The sequence below is a fragment of the Chlamydotis macqueenii genome, chromosome 1 (genome assembly GCF_036417535.1).
Source record: "Chlamydotis macqueenii isolate bChlMac1 chromosome 1, bChlMac1.mat, whole genome shotgun sequence".
In the NCBI taxonomy this organism is placed as follows: domain Eukaryota; kingdom Metazoa; phylum Chordata; class Aves; order Otidiformes; family Otididae; genus Chlamydotis; species Chlamydotis macqueenii.
The window spans coordinates 54,938,154-54,956,535 of record NC_141556.1 but is presented as its reverse complement, the minus strand read 5'-3'; the positions used below and the strand labels follow the sequence as shown (position 1 = coordinate 54,956,535).

Genomic DNA, 18,382 nt, shown 5'->3' with positions numbered 1-18,382 from the left:
GTCTCCCTAGGTCTCCACTGGTGGTGGGAACACAAGAGATACCTGCTCCTCACTGAAATGGCTGCGTTTGCTACTCCAGCAGTCTCAGCCTGTCCTGCTCCTCCGCCCTCCTACTGCCCTCCCAGCTTCCATGTCCTCCTCTCCTGTGCTTTCGTCCTCATTCCCTTTTAGCCCTCCATAGCTTCCTTCCTTCCTTTCTTTCCCTATCTCTCTTTCTCTGCTCTCGACCCTTTCTGTCTCTCCTTCATTTCTTTGAGTACTTGACTCTTCCTCTTCTCCAGGCTGTTTCCTCCCTCTCCCTACCCCAGCTCTCACATCTCCTCCTTATCAACGTGTGTTTGTGTCGGGTTGAGAAGCTGTTGGTTTACCTTGCCTTGGAGGGGACGGGGAGGGGAGGTAAAGACCCAAGAGCAGAAAGAGGTGCAGCTTCACTGAAGACTGCATGCTCATGTCTAGCCAGTGTCAGCTCTTTTCTGTACGTCCTTCAGCCAGGCGGAAAGTGTCAGGGCTGGCTGTGCAGAAGGGTAGAAAACAACAGACGTCCTGAGTTTGGCAGTCTCTGCCTGTCACCTAGCATGTCACATGGCTGGCAGGGGTTGTCACCTCCAGGAGAATAGCTGGTTGGATTTAAAACACGTATGCAGAACGCCATGGCGCAGGATGGCAGCGGTGCGAGCAAGGGGAAGTGCGGTGGGTTTGGGATGGGGAGGTTGGAAAGTCTGATGTGGGAGGGAGGAAGAGGTCTTAGCAAAGGAGTAGCAGGGGATGACTCAAGCCAGGACTGAGCTTGGTTGACGTTGCTGTACCAGGGCAAGGGCTGGGAAGCGGGTGCTCCAAGACTTAGCAAAACCGTCTAAGAGCATATGTGTGTCTTGTGGCTTTCTCTGCTGCTGTCACTGCAAAGCAAAGGTCTCTTCACTCTCATTCCCACCTGCCCACACAAATCAACCAGTCTCAGCACCACTAGGATGTGAGGGCCATAGCAGCCCTTCGCAGTCCTTTCACCGCCCATGTTCACGGCTCCTGGTTCCTGTATGCAGCGTGTGCATATAGCCTTGCACCCGCCTTCCCACCCGCACCAGGCCTCCTTGGCTCCGCAGAGAACAAAAACCTTGTCACCCGTGCCAGCAGCTGTACCGTGGACCTTGCAGAAACCATCCTGTTACACTGCTACCCATCCTGCCACCCGTACTTGGCCGTCCACAGCCCAACACAGGGTCAAAGCCTCCTCCCAGCTTGTCTCCACCAGCCTAGCTGGCTCCCCTCCAGTGTGGACACATCCCCAGCATCACTGGCTGCCAGAAGCATCTTCTCAGCGCACTCTGCTGTGGCCGCTCCTGCCTAGCCTCCACATACTGTTCTACTGTTCCAGTGCAACAGGAAAGACTTCCCCAAGGCTCCTCTTCTTCACTGCACCAAAGCACGAAGCCACACTCCGTCGTCTTCAGCGGGGCCGCGCGGAGGTGTTCCCTGCACTCGCTTTCTCATGCAGCTCTTTGGCAGCCATGCGACTGCTCTAGAGGAACTCTCTTGCCACTGGGCTGCATCACCCTGGGCTGCAGTATGGTCATTTCTACAACTTTTTGGGCGCAAACAAGAGTTACGGCAAAGAGCCAACACTGCCCTGCTTAATGAAAGCAAAGTAGACCCCGCACAACAGAAGAGATTTTCCTTTGCCTGTAACGTGGATTGCAAGGACAAGGCTCTGTGTTTTGCCCTGTAGGTTTAGGAATTTTTGTTTGTTTGTAATAAGGTGGTTTTTAAGCTCTGCTCTGTTATTTCCTGTCAGATCATGGACTACTTCTACAGGATCCATAAAAGCTCGCTGAGAAAAGCAAGCTTGGGTATTCCTCGCTGCCATCCGCTCATGCAAATGTCCTACTGGTGTCTGCATATCTACCAGAAAGCCTATAAATGGCAAATATCAAAAATTTCCCATGTTGCGCAGCAGTGGGAGATACTGTGGGAAAAAAAGCATCTGCTGATGGATAACCTGGGAAAAGCCTGAAGAGATCCTAGCTCTCGCATGTCACCAGCCGAGTCCCAGGATGACCACAACAAGTCAGATGTTCCCCTCAGAGATACCACTTGAACAGTATCATAGGAGGCCAGAGTCCAAATTTTACAGTTGAGGTGCATTCAGAGACTCACAAACTCTTCACCACATAAGCCATTCACCTGAAAAATTTTGCAATGCATGGTAAACCCCAAAGGACTTTTTTTATACGCTGGACAAACTCCATTGTGGCCAAGACGGTAACGAACACCACGGCAGGGGCGGCTGTGCTGTGAGCAGAGAGCCAAGGAGAGCAAGCAGCGCCACGTGTATCCGTGGCTGGTTGTGAGGACACGTTCATTACGGTTTTTAAGCAGGCAACTCGGGGGAAAGGCTGCCCAAGACGCGCTGCCAGCACCTTTCCCAGCCCAGCAAAGGAAAGCGGCGCTGCCGAGGGTTACGCGAACAGAAGGCGGCGAAAATCGCCACGCACCGGACCCGGGGGGGTTTAGGGAAAGCGCCTTCCGCGGCCGTCTCGGGCCCAACCGACCGCCGGTGCCGCCGCCAACCCAGGAGAGGAGTGGCCGGACCGCTGCCCTCCCCGGCGGCTGCTGGCAGGCCCCGGGCACACCGCGCACCGATGCCGCGGCCCGTGGTGGGGAAGACGCAGTGCCCGAGGCGGGCTGGGCGGTGCCGCCCGCTGGTAGCGTCCCCTCCGCCGGCGGCCATTAAACAACCTTCTCCTGACAACCAGCGCCGCGTCATGTCCGCCTCGCGTCCGCCGCCTGCCGGGAGGCGTCACCGGGGGGCGGGGCGTCACCGGGGGGCGGGGCGTCACCGGGGGGCGGGGCGTCACCGGGGGGCGGGGCGTCACCGGGGGGCGGGGCGTCACCGGGGGGCGGGGCGTCACCGGGGGGCGGGGCGTCACCGGGGGCGGGGCGTCACCGGGAGCGGGGCGTAACGGAGGGGCGGGGCGTCCGGGGGCCTCGAGGGAGGAGGTCACCGAGCCAGGGGCGGGGCCAGCGGGAGGGGCAAGATGGCGCTGAACAGGAATCACTCGCAGGAGGGCGGTGTCGTCATCCCCAATGCCGAGAGGTACCGGTGGGCGGCTGCGGGGCGGCGAGGGGCTGCGGGGCGGGGGCTGGGGTGCGGGGTGCCTCCTCACCCCATGTCCTCGCAGCAGGGCCGGGCTGGGTGCCGTTGGGGCCCAGTGGTGGGAGGCAGCTCGGCCCCGCTGGGGCGGCCCCCGGACCCTGCAGGCCCCGGCCTGGGGGCTGTGCTGCTGAAGTGACCTCCCCGGCAGCGGGGAGCAGGCCCGGCTGGAGCCGGCGGGGCTGCCCCGTCTTCGCTGCTGAAGCTGGGCCATCCTTCGTGCCGCTCCGGCGGGCGTCCCGGGTGAGGAGTGAGCAGCCGTCGCCTATAAAAGATGATGAATTGACTTCTTTTTTAACATGATGCAATTAGCGATGTCAGAGAGGCAGAGACCAGTTAAGGTAGGAGTTTTAATCGCTTGTATTCGAAGTAAGGAAAACTTTTTGTTGGAGGCAAGGCCTGAGCAGAGCAGGTCCCCTCCTTAGCACGGGAGGAGCGCCTCTCCCGTCACAACGAGCCGCTCGACGCCTGCCCTCACCCCGGGTGGGGATTGACAGACCGGCTTGACGGGCCTCAGCTTCGCGTTGATTTCTCCCAGCATCCTGGCTTTGCCTAGAGAAATCCTAGAAACCAGAAGCACTGTAAAAGATTGTTGAGCTGTTTTGGGACTGGTAAAGAATAGGAAGAATACATACATATTGTTTCATAACTGGCTGCTAATACTTCAGTCAGGGAAGTCCTTTGACGTGTAGAGCTTCTGCCAGTTTAAAGGACATCTCTCTGTCTTTGACCTCAAGCCATTCTTGTGGTGATGCTTAGTTACAAGTGGGTGCCGCATGGCTCTGTGGGGTGCATAGCCCTCCCATGACAGCCTTGGATGGGCATGCAGATGCAAACCAGTTCAGCAGCTTACTTACACCCAGTGGTGGCGGCTGTGTGTTATTTGCTTGTGTGAGTAGCTGCGAAGGAGTAAACATTAGAGTGACTACGTAGAAATTCTTCCCAGTGAGGCAAACTGACATGAAATGCTGCTACAGGACGTGGCTGAGAAAGTGTTCTTGTGAGATCCAAGCTGGCAAGGAGTTGGTTTTGTTTAACTTAGAAGAAATGTGTCCCCTTTGCATCCCGGAAACAGAAAGAGCTCTGCTGCCTTGTCAGTCTGTCCCTCCCACCCAGTCTGAGAATCTGCATCTAGCTCACCTATGAAGTAATGTCCCAGTAGAATTTCTTGGTCTGATTGGTTTTGTTTTTTTTCTTATTAAAGCTAGACTTTTTAATATCTTCCTCCTTGGATAGCTGTGTTTTTCAGATACATCCATATGTGTCTTCCCTAAAAAGCACATGACCTGAAACTACAGGGCTTTTGGTTGTTTTCCCAAATGGTGGCGCTGCTGAGTCCTCCCTTCCCCCAAGAATTTTGCAATTTCCTGACTCCTCGCTTGATCTGACTTCTACAGTATGCTGATCAGAATACATTAGGATTACTTTAGATCTGGCCTGTTCAGGCTTGTGTTGGGTTAAGGTTTTGTGTTTTCTTTTTCCATGCTCTTCAGCCATAAAACACCTCAGATTCTTCTGCTACTGTAACACGCTGCAGGCTTGTCACCCTCAAGGCTCTTGTGTTTATTCTGCAAATTTTCTTACTAGATGGTATGTTTAGGGTCTTCCCTGGAGATTCATGCTTTCCCAAGTTGAATCTTCGATTTTTCCTTCATGTTAATTTTATATTTATTTTTTCAGGCACCTCCGTACTCCTGACCCTGCAGTGTTCACATTTCTCGTCTGGTTTTGTGCCATGAGCAAACTTTGCTAATGGTTCCCATAGATATCCAACAGTAATAACCTTATTGCTGACGTTACTGGCTCCTTGTTTTGTTCCTTAGCATGGTGCTGTTTATTACAAATATTTACTTAAATCCTGTGAAGCAGGGTCAGCAGTGAGGGTAGTAGTGAAGCAACTTCCTCAGTTTGCACAGTGGGTGCGGTGTTACAGCAGTGCTGTTTTCCCGTGCCATGGCCAGTCTTGGATTTGAGCATGGACTTGGAGAGAGAGGCTTGCTCTGGGGGGATACCTTGGCTTCAAGGGGGGCAGTTTCAGATGCCTCAACCCTTCCTGTGCCCTGACCTTTGGGCTAAGGCTCTTCTCATTTGGAGAGAGGAATTCCTCAGCCTGATAGGTTTGGAGACATAAAGAGAAACTGTCATTTAAAGCTTTCCTTTGTGGAGGAGGAGCAGGGGTTGTCACAGGTGAGAGGATGAATTACTCTGCATAAATCATCCCTCTCTGTTCAAAGGAAAAACAGCAGGGACCACATCAGAACTGAATCTTTGGAGATAATATTCAGAGTCTCTGGTGTGCTGTTCCCCTCTCTGTGAGATGGGGGTGTGTGTCAGAGCTGTCGCTGAGGTTGTCTCTTCAATTTGTCTGATTTCCTCCTGTAGCGTACTCAAACAGTGTAAAGATGTGGAGCTCTCCTTCAGTGACGTGACCGGCAAGCCTGAAGCCTTCAAAGGCACCAAGAAAGGGATGCTGTATCTCACCCCTTACAGGGTAAGTCTGATGCCAGCAGGGCTTCCCCTTTCTTAAGGGATCTTGTGGATTTTAGACCAGAAACCTACTTGTGATAGAAGAAGTGATTTTTGGTATTTTTGGGCTGAGAGTACTAGGTAGGAGAAGGGAAGGTGGAAATACGATAGTCTGTGCCTGTGTCACAATCCCAGTTCCCTACAAAGGCATGTGCAGTCCTGGAAATCACTGTCTGAAGAATGTACTTAATATAATATATTACTTTATTTGAAAAATCTCATAGCTTGTCTGTAAAAAGTAGAACAAATAAACTCTGTAAATGTGCATGTGTGTTTTAGGTGGTATGTTATTTTGGAACATATGTGTTTCAGGTGAGTGAGCCATGCCATCACATCTGTGCAGGATCTCGTGATATTAAAGCTGTGAAATAACACAATGCATACTGATGCTGGGAGTTAAGTTACCCTATTTTTGGATGCTGCTACAACTGGAACTCCACGACCAGCCTTTATATCTAATTCAAGTAATTCAGAGGTGTTCCCTCCTGTCTTGCAGATGATCTTTGTGTCAAAGGGCAAGGATCCTATGCTGTCTTTCATGATGCCGTTTTATTTGGTGAAAGGATGCTCCATCGAGCAGCCTGTTTTCTCTGCCAATTACATCAAAGGACAGATTCAGGCTGAGGCAGGAGGTATGTGCCCGTGCTTTGTAGACTGAACCCTTCCCAGGTGTCACGAGTCCTTTTCTCTTCTGCTGAACATCGTATAGATGGCTTATGTGCACAGGAAAGACAGAGTAGCTGTAGCAGTATAGCTAGCAAGTCCGCGCTAAGGTAACTCGTGTCTTTTGAACTTTAAGGCCTTGCTTCAGCATTACTTTCTGTGCCCAAAGCTGGTAACTGATTTTCACAGAATGGCTTTTGCTTAATCCTGTAACTTCTGTCTTACTGTGTAGGTCACGCTTACTTGGTTTCCACGTGTGTTTGTCCAAAAACAACAGAAGACAATCTTACACTTATTTTGTGAAATCTTTTATTTAAATGACATCTATTTTTTTTCTAAAACCACCAAAAAAACCAAAACGTGCCCCAAAAGACCCACCAAAAAGCCCTTACAAAACAATGCACTGTTACTTCTCTTGCAATGTCATCACCTACTTGAATTTTTTTCTGAAAAATTGCCATTATACCTAAGCGTTTATAATCTGCCTGAGCTGCTGCGGGCCAAAGAGATTAAAAACGTTGCATTTGATTTAAATCCTAGCCTGAGTTGCAGATGCTGATCTGTAGTCCACTGAGGTCAGCAATAAAACTTCATTTGAGGGCTTTCGATAAAATCCTCAGTGAATAAAGTGTTCTTTCTTTACACTGTGTTCATTGTTAGGTTCTATTAAACCTTTCAGGAAAGGACAAAACAACCTCATATCTAGAGCAGGCTGCTTCTACATAGCTCTAGTGGGGATTGTCCTTTAAAAGGTAAAGAAATAAATTCGTGATTGTCTTGAGATACTATTTGGGGGGACATCTGATAGCAGCACCGTGATTCTTTCCTCCTGGCAATATGATGCAGACTAGTTTTGAAATAAAGAAGAAAAAATAATTTTAATAGTAACTGTTTTGCTGGCTTGACTGCTACTGAGGAGGTTAATAGTCTGTTTCAATTCTAATTCTCTCTCCTAGGTGGCTGGGAAGGTCAAGGGACGTTTAAACTGACTTTCAACAGCGGAGGAGCCATTGAGTTTGGACAGCTGATGTTCAAAGCTGCCTCTAACGGTAAAGGATCTTCAGAGCCTGCGGTTCTCTCGTGGTTGACTGAGCTAGCTAGAGAATAGTGCTTTTTTGAACTTTATGGGCTGGGGGAAGAGGAGCACCCCATGCATTCTTCCACAGCAATGTGTTTTTTCTTTTTCCAGGGGAACTTTGTTTTCCCTTCCAATCTATTTTATTTCATCTTAATACTTTGTGCAGTCAGAATATTCTGAAGTTTGTGCTGCTGAGGTGGAAAACCCTTTTCTACAGAACCTTCTTCCTCATGGAATTAAGTTGAAATCTGTGATGGTGAAAAATTGATCCACTTACCTACCCTCAGCTCGGTTCTGTAACAGTGGAGTAAGATGGGAGAAGTTAATGTGTCCACGTCTGGAAAGGGGAAAAATAAAATTTAAAATATAGCTTCTATTTAAAACTTTCAAATGGGGGAAAAAATGTACTTTTTTCTGATAAGAAAGTTTAAAAGGAATTTAAAAGCACCGTACTGATACTTGTTTTAGAATGGTCCTTTTTTTCTAGCAGTGGGAGCTCTGTGATGGAACTGATAGCTGATATTTTTGTAGCTAGTTTCCTTTAGCACCCTGTGAACTCGCAGTGAGGAGGCTAATTCTTTTCAAGCACAGGGACTGTGTAGTGAATTTAGATAAAGGGAAATGCTGCTGCATGAACAGGACTATTTTCCTTTTATTCTATATGTTTAGTATAACGAAAGGATGCCTGGCTTACTAAAAATGTGCTCCTTAGCTTCCAGCAGTGTTCCTCTCCAGAACCCTGGCTATGGCTACACACCTGTGCCTGGAGGGTATGCACCCCCCCCGCCTGCTCCAGGGGGGTATTCGCCTGCGCCGGGGGGCTACGCTGCTCCTCCACCACCAAATGGACCATATCCTTACACACCACCTCCGATGAATGCCTATGGACCTGCTCCACAGCCCATGGGATATCCGTACGCCCAGACTCCAGGTTTGGAAGTTGTGTAATGATGAGTGGTAGGGTGCATTTGCTGCTAGTTGTAAAGAAATCACAACGGTATGGTGAGGGTTGCCATAGTTTTATCTCCATCAAGGATCCTTATCCTTGCAAAAATCTGTTGCGTGCTGTTGATCACAACACCGTGTCTCTATAGTTGCAGCTAGATAAAAGGTGAAAATGTGGTTTGTAATGGTGCTGGTGCTTTGCAGAGAATTGTTGCTTGCTGGCATGATGGGCATTAGCAAAATGTCAAATCCCTGCTGCCTTCATCTCTTCTGAGCCCAACGGGCTTCACCAGTGCTCTTCTCCAAGCCTAATGTGCTGCTGGGCCTGTGAGCTCTCTTCCCCTCTGTCCCATTGCCACAGTCTGAAGCATCAATCCAATGTCATATTTTTCAGGTATTTACCCACCACTTCCAAACATGAACCCTGTGTATGTGCCACCTCCTCCCCCCTACTCTGGGCCATCTCCTGCAGGACCCTCAGCCCCCTCAGCCCCCTCAGCTCCCCCAGCCTGGGTGGGACCGGGGATGCCAGGTAAATGGGATTGGGGGGCTGCCAGGGTCTGGGGGCTTGGACTGTGGGCGGTGGTGTGGGCACGGCATGGGGTGGGGAAGCTGTTGTTGTTACAGGAGCCCGAAGACATCTTGATCTGTTATTTGAGATAACAGAGTGGAGGGAGAACTGCTCAGCTCTGTGCTGCACAGCTTGTGGTCAGCTCTAGCCAGCTTGCAGCTTTTCTGATCTGCTCCAAGTTCAAGCTCAGCTTGCTGCTGTTCCTGCTGGCTGTTTGGACCTTTGTTAACTCCTCAAAAGAGTTATGGCTGGGAGAAAGCTCTGGGGCTGGAGCCACTGGTTGAGGCATGTAAAATGAGTGTGTCCTGTGCTTGCTTCTTCTCTTCCCTTTCTAGGGGACAGTAAGGCCATGGAAGCCGCTTCCAGTGCGTATTACAACCCTGCCAATCCACACAATGTGTACATGCCCATGGTGAGTACCGCACCTGTTGTCTGCGTGAGCCTGCTCCCTCTTCCATCACTAATAGAGACAGCAGTTTGCTTTCCTAGCAAAGCCCAGTGTGCCTTCGTTTGAAAGTGTACGGAAAGTAGGCGTTTTCCTGTGGATGACAATGCCATGAAGAAGGCTTATTAAATCCACAGTCAGGAAAGGAGGAGGGCCTTAAGATTCATCCAGTAACAGCAGTTCAGTACTTGTCTTACTTTTAAAGGCGTAAAAAATTTGCATGGGTACAGAGAACACAAGAGTATGCTTCTGTGGGGCCTGGAAGTGGAGAGAGTGAAAGAAAAGCAGGTCACTTAAGGATGAGAGCATGTGGGTTTTGTTTTATTTTTTTCTGTGGTGGAGGAGACAGGGAGGTCTCTCACAGTTCAGTCAGGGGCAGCTGTAGCCTACGTCTGGTATGTGACAGCCAGTCTGCCTGTGCCTTGCACTGCCTCGCGTGGCTCTGCAGTGGGCTGGAGACTGATGGAGCAGCAAAGCCTGCCCTCAGCCCAGGGGCTTGTTGTGTGCTGGGTCAGAGTTGTGAACATCAACAGAGACAAAGCCCTGGAAGTGAAGGAAGGATGGGGATTAAAACAGATTAAATGGTCTGTTTGGACCATTTGTTAGCTGGTTTTGAGGGGACACTCACTAGAAACGTTAAGAGATATTCTGGAGCATAAGTGATACTAGAGAAACTGTCATGAAATGACAGTTTAAAACACAGCACCTGGCTCTGTCTGTAGCTCACTGAAGAGCAGCCGTTTCTTGTAAGCCAAGCCTGGGAGGAGCTTATCATAAAAAGAGCACTGTATCTCCTTCCAGGATCAGCCACCTCCTTATACACCTCCTGAGGACAAGAAGAACAACTAACAGAAGGAAATTGCAACCAGCCTCCCACGCTCTCTCTTCCTGAAGACAACTTGACTGTTACTGCCCCTCGGGTTAGCACTTCTCTAGGTCTCTTTGTACGCGCACAATATATGTAGTGCCAGGCAGCTGAGCATCTGCCCTCCCTAAACGTTAAGTCAGTGGCAATACAAGATGGAACAACAGCACTTTCCTGCTTATTTGCTTTATTTCATGGGGTCGAAGCACTAACCTTTTGCTCTGCCATTGGCTTGAGGAGAGAGATGGACTTCTTAAACCACCAGTAGACCACGTCACTAATCTAGGACTAAAATATGAAGGTCTGGGATCTTGGAGTGGAACTGCTTGGAATGTCAAACTTTTGACTTCTTCTGAAGCACCATCCAAGGGGAAAAGTACAGAGCACCGTGAGCTTCCTTGCATAGACCTTTGGGCGCCCCAGAAAGGTGTTAAATTTCCTTAAATTTTTTCCTCTGGAAATCCTGTTTCATGCTGAAAGCATGTGTTTCATGTCCTGAACTAACAGTCACGGGGTGACAAACTTGGAAAGTGCATCCTAAGAGACACTGAAGCATTTGGCTACGCAAGAGGGAAGGGGACGGGCCGCTGTCAGCCTGCCTTTATAGACATCGAATAGAAAAGCAAACAAAGGTGTGCTGCAGGGCAGTCAGCTGATACTGGCAGGCGTGCAAATCAGTCTTCCTTTCCCTCTTCTAGAAGCAGGTCCCGTATCTGTGCAATGATCCCGTGTCAAGCAGCCATTCTTCAAGCGTAATGGAGTCAAGTGCCGCACAGGAGGCTGCTTGCCTTGGAGGAAAATATGTTACGTTAGGAAGATGACCTGGCAGTAGCCTTGTCAGGAGACAGGTCCCACAGCGCTGGCTCCCTCTGCTGAGCGAGCTTGTGCTGCCTAGTAGCTTCAAAGAGGAAAACCTGCTCTGGTCTCTTCCTTGGGCTGCTTCAGCCAGCACATGTGTGGAAGGGCGGGCGCTGTAATACCAGAGTTGGGTTGCTTAGGGGTGCAGTGCCCTCTCAGCTGGGAACCACTGGTGTGGATGTTGTTAACATTCGGCTCTCTTGCAGAGGTGGGCTCCTCAGCCACCACCTTTCCTTCTTCCTTAGGACATAGAGCCATTAAACCTGGTCTGAAGAGAGTCTCTCTAGTCTGGTGTAGAGTCTCTCTAGTCTAGTCCCTTGTGATGCTTTACTTATGGGGTGATTGTACTTCCTACAGCCTTCCTACCTTCACAGTGAAGGGGAAGGAGTATTTTCTCTCCTACTTCCCTGTGTGCCAGGGCTCTCCTGTAAGTCAGGCTTGCACGACTTGCAAGTGTGCAGCCCTGCATGGGGGGAAGTAAATTTCCTTATCTATGAACACCTTTTAAGTCTGAGATAGAGACATTCTAATAACTCTGTATTTAAAAAAAACCAACCAAACAAACAAGCAACCGCAACCATGAATGTTTGTAATTTTTTGAATTGCACTTTAATACAGGAGTGTTGATACCTTTAGCTGCCTCTTCACTGTTGTGTGTGTGTTGTGTTGTGTTGACCTTCATTCTTGCCTGCTGCACAGAAGGCTGGAACAAACAGCAGCCACTGGTGGTGTTCTCTTGGGTCGGCTGTGGGCCAGTCCTCTGGCTAAGCTGGTTCTGGAATCAAGAAACTGGGGTGAGAGAAGAAGGTGGGGCTCATCCTTTTGCTGCCTGGGAGAGACTGGTTTGTGCTCTTGCCCGGATACCCAGACCTGACATGTGCTCGTGTCCTCAGAGCAGCCACACACTGTATTTAGCAGGGGCCATCTCACCACCCTGCTACTTGCTACATTCATAACAGCTCTATACATTTAGTGCCAGAGAGAAGGCCTGTCTTTAAGAGGGACTCCTTGCTAGCCAATTTTTTACCAGTGAGGGAAAAATAAATATAAGGTAAAGGAAAATGGCATTTAACTGTGGTCTGTAAAATGTTTCCCCTTGTGCCAAGGAAAGCAGTTGCCCTGCTGAACAGAATGCAACCGCTGGAAAGCTGTTTTCTACTCTGCATCAGTCCAGCCTCTGACAGGAAACCAGTTCTGGTTCATAGCGTAGTTGTTCCTGTTTTGAGGTAATGACCCTGTGATCCTACACTAACCTGGTAGCTACAGCTAGCCACACTGAATAAACATGAAACGGCCTCTGACCTGCTTCCCCTTTATTTCAATTAATTTGTCCCAATTACTCCTCATGAACAAAGCCAGCTCCTGTGTACAGACAAGAAGTGCACTCAGCCTTCCTTGTTAGAGCACTGCAAACATCGTGTTTGGTATCTTGCCACTGCAGTCAAGAGTTTCTGGAAATGGCAAGAATCAGCCATTTCATCCTGCAGGAACCAGAGTCGGGAGGTGACCAGGAACCCTACAGCATCTGAACAAAAAGGGGAAACATTTTTTTCCCCCCCACTTAAACTAAAATATGGAATTTCTGTAGTCTGAGGCTTAATCTTGTGTCAGTCTCCCTGGGCTGGAGTCTTAAGAGGCAATCTTCACAAATGCTGCACACCTCTCGGGGGTAGGCTGTGTCTCGCTGCTGTGGTTTAGCCCGAATCACCACACAGTTCCTCACTCCCCCTCCCCAGTGGGATGGGCGAGAGAAACTGGGAAGAAAGGAAAACTCGTGGGTTGAGATAAAGACAGTTTACTAGAATAGCAAAGGAAAATTACAATAATAACAAAATATAAGGATACTAAAAAATACAAAATGAACAATGCATGATTTCTCACCACCCGATGTCCCACTGACTGATACAACCCATCCCGAGCAGCGATCACAGAAATGAAACCAAGCAGCAAGCAAAGGAGCAAAAGTAAGCCAGCAAGGTAGAGGGAACAATGCCAGGGAGAGAGAGGCGACATACGAAAAAAAATTATGCGTGCCCCCCCCACCCCCATGGGCAACTTCCACTCACATACTGAGCATGACGTTCATGGCATGGAATACTCCCTTTGGCCAGTTTGGGTCAATTTTTCTGTCTGTCTTTCTCCCAGCTTCCTGCATCTGCACATTAGTGAGACTTGGAGAACCAGACAGTGTCCTTGGTCTCATTAACATCTCATATCATCAGTGTGTTTATCAACATTCTTCACATACGAAATCCAAAACACACCAGCTTCTAAGAGGAAAATGAACACCATCTCTGCCAAAACCAGGACACTCACCTAAAACTGCTCCACAGAATGGGTGCTGTATGAAGGTGGATCAGTTGGAGGGCTCGAGTCTGTCCCACCACTCACTTCCAGTTTATTAATGCAGGCTCCTCCTCAGGATGGAGCTGTGGATGTAGCTGCCCTTGGGAGAAGGAGGAGCCTTTCCCTGAGAAACCCTGAGTGTTCAGCCCACTGGAGGAAGGCCTGAGCCCCCTTTTAGCAGGAATTTCCTGACAGAGCAAGAACAGGATGCAGCTTGCAGCTCAGAGGCGCCTGTGACCAGCTCCCAGCTCTACCTTAATCGAGCATTGGCATCTTCCCGACACCACTCATACCCAACGCACTATGGCTCTGCAGTTTTTGGTGCTGCACCGCAGTAAGGCTGCTGGGTTTGTGCGTGGCCAGTGGAGGTTGTTTGCTCTGCTTTCCTGTAAACTGAAACTGGAGGGGGGGCTTTAATCCAGAGCTAGCATGCATGCTAGGCTGCAGTAGTGCTGGCCTCCAGGATCCTGGCAGCAGGATGAGGCCTGCAAGCAAAGCCTTCCTGCACAGGACCACCATGTGTCCAGGAGCTCTTGGTCCCAGAGAAGGTACATGTGAAGGGTGCAGCCCTATTGCCAGCCCCTTAATTTTAAGCCAAGCTGATTATAGCAGAGGAAAGAAGGCGGCCAGGTCTGATCCTTGAGGCAAACATCATCACATATGGTGGGGGGGGAGGGGTGTCACCACCCTAGAAGATACTAAAGCATCCAAGGTCTTTCTACAGGTATGGTTCAAAGAGTCCCTGCAGCAGTTGGTGGTACTCAGTTCAATGCAGTAAAGTGCTCAGGTGTCAGAGCTGACAAACTCCAACGATGGCTGGACTCTGCTTGTATTGGCATCTTCCACAGGAGGATCTCAAAGGGCTTTGCAATCACCAGGGGAATCACGCGCTGCAGAGCCTTAGGAGGTGAGCAACAAGAATTCCTGCTTTACGCAGATGGAGTAGGCATCATCAGGCTGGTACCGGAGGAATGGTCTAAGGTTGCTCCCAGCACTGCTGGGCACGCCAGCGAAAGGCACTTGTGCAGCAAAGAGCCACGCGGCCCAGGTCTCACAGCTCCCCCCAGCACTGACCCACACTCCCATCTGCTAAGCCTCGTCACAGGAGGACTGGGTGGAAACCCTGGCCGGGGGCTTGCTGTCTGACAACGTGCCAGGGCTGCACCGGGAGTGCCATGGGACGGAGATACCACATCACCACCCCGGAGGGGTTAATAACAACCGAGAAGCTATCTCCTGTTTTTAAGCCACTGATCTTCCCGCTGTACACGTCTTGTACCTGGAAGAGAGAGATGGTGGTTACCAGGATTTCCACAGACCTTTCATCTCACAGTCCAACCGTGGTCACTGACATGGGATGGCGGGAAGGCACAGCAGCGGGCAGCAGGAGAGTGACCCAATGGGAAGCTGCCCCTTTGTCCTGGAGGCAGGGAGTGGGAGTTCTCCCTCTGGCCCTCTGCCAATGCACAGGGCATCAAAGGAGGGAGCTGGAAAGAGGGAGATTCAGGTGCCATGGGGCTGCTCCACTATGCAGTGTGCCAGTGGGGCTTACCTCATACACAGTGTCCTCGGGGAAGTGGAGCTTGGCCAGGCTGGTGGTGTAGACAAAGGGCATATCCGTCCTCCGGCTGAAGAAGACAAGGGCGTAGGCGGCCTGGGACAGCGGGCGCACGAACACCTCGATGTGGGATTTCTCCTAGGGGTGGGGATGAGCGGGTGAGGCAGAGCTGCAGGGACCAGTGCTGGCCCATAACTTCCGACCTCGCTCTGTGGGGCTGCTACGCCAGCAGGTCCCCAGCTCCCACAGCCCTCCTGCTGATGTTTCTCAGCATCGCTTCTCCCTCCTTATTGCAACCCCCTGTGCTGCTCCTGTCTGCTCTCCCAAACATGTCCACCTTCCCTCTAACCTTGACAATCCTGCGTCCCTGGATTCCCAGGGGGTCCTGGTTGATCTGGATCATCAGGCGGTTCTGCAGGATCTCCTTGGCACTGGGGGAGATGGTGCGGAGATCCGTGGACATGAGGAGCGGAGCTGCCATCAATGTCCACAAGGCCATTTGGGAACGTGACTGCTCATAGCTAAGGCCAAAGTTTCCAATGATCAGCTGGAGTGAAGAGACAGGAAAGGCAGAAAAGCATTAGAAACTTGTCTGCTTGTCACCCTTGGTGATGCTGCAGCCTTCTGGGAGGGAGCACGCACAGGAAACCTCACATGCACTTTTGCTTCCCCTTGAGCAGCCTACTACTGCTGGGAGATCCCACCTCTGCTAGGTGCTGAGCCGTCAGCACACATTCAAACACACTCACCAACACCCTTCACTTCACCACTATCCCCCCTTAGGCTGCACAGGAAAGGATAAGGACACCTGGACAACTGGACAGGTATACTCAAATGCTGAAGGGTTCACTGCAACTCTTTTCCCTTAGCTTAGCCAAGGGCAACACGAGCTTTGCCTCTTTGCAGCAACAGGACTCCTGTTACTTGCGCTTCTCCTTCACCCTGCACCTAGAAGGGGATCCCCGGAGACCCTCCATCCCTGGCCAGGGTCAGTGCACCCACCACCCAGCCGCACCATGTCTGGGTCATTCCAGTGGCCAGGGCCAGCCGCCGGCTGCAGCACATCCTGGTTTGTGGAGAACCAGTCCACGATGGAAAGCACGCTGTCCCAGGAGTCCTGGATGTCGTCGTAGTTACGCCACAGGTTGCAGACCTCTGCTAGGATGGTGTAGTTCACCTGGAGAGGAGCACAGGGTCAGGCAGCAGGGAGAAAGGAGGGGGTCTGCAAGCTGGGGAAGAAGGGGCAGTCAGACTTTTTGCAAGCTGCAGCATCCAGATGTTTGGTGTTTGCAATGCACAGGGATCTAGAGAAGGTCAACATCACATAATGAAGGAGGAGAGAGTCATATCCTAATTTGACTGGGCACGTCCCAGTATGATAGGATGTCTAGCCAAACAACCACAGAGGGCACGGGGAAACACGATCAGCTGCAAGAATGAAGGCAACTTGGGATTGACTCAAAAGTGGAAGAGGAAATAAATAAATGCACTCAATTATCAAGAAACATTACTAGGAGGAACATCCTCTTTCAAGCACTTAAACCAGACAGAACCTATGTCAGAAGAACAGGCTGTCAACAGCTGAATGAGGTGGAAAGGGCAGGCTCCGGGGCCTTCTTCCCCTAAACTCCCATCACCTAGCCGTGTAGGGAACCCCAAGTGTCCCCAGATGCCTGGCAGAGGGGAGACATCCCCTCCGGGACCTGCAGCCTCATCCTGTCTGCAGCAGAGCAATAACTGGGGTGTAGCACCTGGCTCCTGTAGCTCCAACAAGAGCTCCCCAGGGCACCGGGGACATGGGGAACAGTCACTGGACCACTGGACAGAACAGCCCTTACCTTGGGGGGCAATCCCCCCTGATACGCTGGCCAGCTACAAGAGTAGACAATGGGGCGGCCTGTGGCGTTCAAGGCCCTTGCCATTTCTGGGTAGCCTTAGGGAGAGAAAATGACAAATGGTGAAGGAGACGGCTGGCAGCAGACTGCATCCCAGCCACCCCGGCCAGGGGGACCCCAGGCCAGCCCAGCCTCCTGCCTTATATCAGCTCTAGGGCACCCAAACTCCCTCCTCTTTCCTCAAGAGCCGCAACAGGAGACACGAGAGAAGAACCAGCTGACCAAGCCTTTCTGCAGACAGCCAGCCGCCTCGATTGAAGCAGCGAGGGGAGAAATGCCAGCCAGGTAGGGAGACTTTACCCTTCGCCTGCTCCTTTCCCGACGAGTAGCACCCATCCAGCTTCAGCATGTCCACACCCCACTCTGCAAAGGTCTGGGCATCCTGCTCCACACGGTCCAGCGTGGTGCCTGGGTAGCCCCCACAAGTGAGGGTGCCCAGGTCGCCGTAAATGCCCAGCTTCAGGCCCCGGGCGTGGACCTGTGAGGAGAGGAGAGCTGCAAGGAGGGAACAAAGGCGGTTCGAGGTGCCTTCCAGGGACCAGGCTCCTCCGTTCCCTCCCACCATGGTGGTGTAGGAACACAGAGATCCCCACTGTCCTCAGCAGGCACTCACGTAGTCAGCCAGAGCTTTAATCCCTCTGGGAAACCTCTCAGGGTCGGGAACCAGCCGTCCCTCCGCGTCCCGCTGCTTGGCTGACCAGCAGTCGTCAATGTTGATGTACTTGTAGCCCAGCTCCCTCCAGCCGTCCTCTGCCAGGCGGTCCGCCATCTCGAAGAAGAGCGTCTCACTGCGGGTCGGGGAGGGGAGACAGGGACGTGGCAGGCTGAGCCCCCGTGCCCCACCAGCTGCCGGCAGCCAGCACGACTTTGGGGCTAACAAGGGCTCTGGAGCATCGGTCACCACAGGGCTGGCCTGGGCCATACTGGGGGGTCCCCAAGGCTCCAGTTTAAACCCCGTCCACGTCCCGTTCATTGATCTCAGCGAGGGGAAGCGTTTCCCCGACACCCCGCAAAGCCTGGCCGCATCCTTCAGCGCCGGGACCTCCCCAGCCCCCGGGGTGGGAGCGGGCCTGAGCCCCCCACCTCCCACGCCTCCGTGACCCCGAGACCCCACCGCCGCAGGGCTCGTCCCAGGGGCACGGACGGTGCTAGAAACCGTCCCGGGCCCGATGTCCGACGCGACCATCCACCCTTTCCCGCCCCGGCATCCCAACCTGATGCAGTTGCGGGGATCGGCCCGGCAGTCCACGTTGCAGCGGAACCTCTCCCAGGCCAGCCAGCCCATGGGGGGAGTGAGCGCCAGGCCGTTCTCCAGGGCCAGGCCGGGCAGCGCCAGGGTCAAAGCCAAGGCCAGGCCGGCCAACACCGCGGCCCCCATCGTCACCGCCGGGACACACAACTCCTCGGCCTGGCCCGGCTCGGCCCGGCCCGGCCCGGCCCCGCTCACATGACACCGCCCGCCATCACATGACCGCCCGCCCCCG

At 52.0% G+C, this 18,382-nt stretch overlaps 2 protein-coding genes across 3 annotated transcripts; one reads left to right on the top strand and one right to left on the bottom strand.

Annotated features, from left to right (window-relative positions):
- The first annotated feature begins 3,020 nt into the window (after positions 1-3,020).
- WBP2NL (WBP2 N-terminal like) lies at positions 3,021-11,734 on the top strand. Its single transcript, XM_086751961.1, has 8 exons — positions 3,021-3,091; positions 5,531-5,639; positions 6,171-6,306; positions 7,294-7,386; positions 8,128-8,346; positions 8,755-8,892; positions 9,267-9,343; positions 10,178-11,734. The coding sequence occupies exons 1-8, from the start codon at positions 3,033-3,035 to the stop codon at positions 10,223-10,225; spliced, it is 879 nt and encodes a 292-aa protein (XP_086608087.1). The 5' UTR covers positions 3,021-3,032; the 3' UTR covers positions 10,226-11,734.
- NAGA (alpha-N-acetylgalactosaminidase) lies at positions 11,684-18,315 on the bottom strand. Of its 2 annotated transcripts, XR_015259043.1 has the most exons (9): positions 18,113-18,315; positions 17,512-17,686; positions 17,199-17,376; positions 16,842-16,936; positions 16,019-16,180; positions 15,353-15,550; positions 14,998-15,141; positions 13,416-14,724; positions 11,684-11,874 (listed from the first exon to the last, which is right to left on the bottom strand). XR_015259043.1 is itself a non-coding variant. In XM_086751947.1 (8 exons), the coding sequence occupies exons 1-8, from the start codon at positions 18,274-18,276 to the stop codon at positions 14,545-14,547; spliced, it is 1,296 nt and encodes a 431-aa protein (XP_086608073.1). In that variant the 5' UTR covers positions 18,277-18,315; the 3' UTR covers positions 12,879-14,544. The 2 variants fall into 2 exon arrangements, 1 of the variants encoding a protein (XP_086608073.1); XM_086751947.1 differs by lacking the exon at positions 11,684-11,874 and having other exon boundaries at positions 12,879-14,724.
- Positions 18,316-18,382: the final 67 nt, after the last annotated feature.

Bases quoted from the DNA above. Each gene is read 5' to 3' on its own strand.
- WBP2NL (XM_086751961.1), top strand. From the start codon at position 3,033: ATGGCGCTGAACAGGAATCACTCGCAGGAGGGCGGTGTCGTCATCCCC. The intron at 8,347-8,754 runs GTTTGGAAGTTG...CATATTTTTCAG, and splicing joins TCCGTACGCCCAGACTCCAG to GTATTTACCCACCACTTCCA. The intron at 8,893-9,266 runs GTAAATGGGATT...TTCCCTTTCTAG, and splicing joins GGTGGGACCGGGGATGCCAG to GGGACAGTAAGGCCATGGAA.
- NAGA (XM_086751947.1), bottom strand. From the start codon at position 18,276: ATGGGGGCCGCGGTGTTGGCCGGCCTGGCCTTGGCTTTGACCCTGGCG. The intron at 16,181-16,841 runs GTAAGGGCTGTT...GCTCCTCTCCAG, and splicing joins AGGGGGGATTGCCCCCCAAG to GTGAACTACACCATCCTAGC. The intron at 15,142-15,352 runs GTTAGAGGGAAG...CCCCACCCCTAG, and splicing joins AGGGACGCAGGATTGTCAAG to GAGAAATCCCACATCGAGGT.